Source organism: Apaloderma vittatum, unplaced genomic scaffold (genome assembly GCF_000703405.1).
Source record: "Apaloderma vittatum isolate BGI_N311 unplaced genomic scaffold, ASM70340v1 scaffold22843, whole genome shotgun sequence".
NCBI classification, from domain to species: Eukaryota; Metazoa; Chordata; class Aves; order Trogoniformes; family Trogonidae; genus Apaloderma; species Apaloderma vittatum.
The window spans coordinates 22,638-23,304 of record NW_009710153.1 but is presented as its reverse complement, the minus strand read 5'-3'; the positions used below and the strand labels follow the sequence as shown (position 1 = coordinate 23,304).

Here is a 667-nt window from a genome sequence, read left to right as displayed (position 1 = left end):
TCCGCAGACGGAGGAAGGGCACGACGCAGCCTCGCACGCTCACCTGGTAGATGTTCCTCCATGCAACGTTCAGGGCCGAGAGGAACCTCTCCAGCTCTGTAGTGCAACTAAAATAGAGGACCCAGGGGGGAAGGAACTGCTTGCTGTCCTGAGCAAACTCCTAAACGCCAAGAGAGAGGCCGGCTGTTACCACCTCTGTCCGTGCCCAGCCCGGGCCGCCCAGCCCCGAAGCACGGCGCTCACCAGGATACAGTACTCCTTGCCCGCCTCCGTGGAGATGGCGGTGATGTCCGTGAGCTCCACGGTGCCCAGCGAGCGGAAGAAGCTCGTCTGACAGTCCTCGTGGCAGGTGAAAGCCTTCTCGTCCGTCAGCACGAGGCAGCAGGGGACGCAAGGCGTAGGGGCGACGCCTTGGGGGATCACCTGCACAGGGTGGGAAGTTGGGGGGGTTAAAATCTGGCGTGAGGGTGCCCCATCTCCATAGGGTGTCCTGTGGGGAAGCCCTCCTGGCTCAAGAGAAAACTGCCTGCTCTGTCCTGGGCAGACATCTCGCTCCCATCAGCAGCTCCACGATGGCTGGGCTGTGCCCTGAAGGGGCTCTGGGAGAAGGAGGGGGGGTCGATGCACCCGTCACCCGGCTCCCCCCTTTGGAGACAGCCTGGCAGAG

At 63.3% G+C, this 667-nt stretch overlaps 1 protein-coding gene across 1 annotated transcript in view; it reads right to left on the bottom strand.

Moving 5' to 3' along the window:
- Window positions 1-667, bottom strand: part of PLEKHM2 (pleckstrin homology domain containing, family M (with RUN domain) member 2) — a gene marked incomplete at both ends in the record, with an annotated part of 14,001 nt that overhangs the window by 411 nt on the left and 12,923 nt on the right. Inside the window, 2 exon segments of the mRNA XM_009867211.1 lie at window positions 44-160; window positions 244-423. Coding sequence (XP_009865513.1) covers window positions 44-160; window positions 244-423 — 297 coding nt within the window.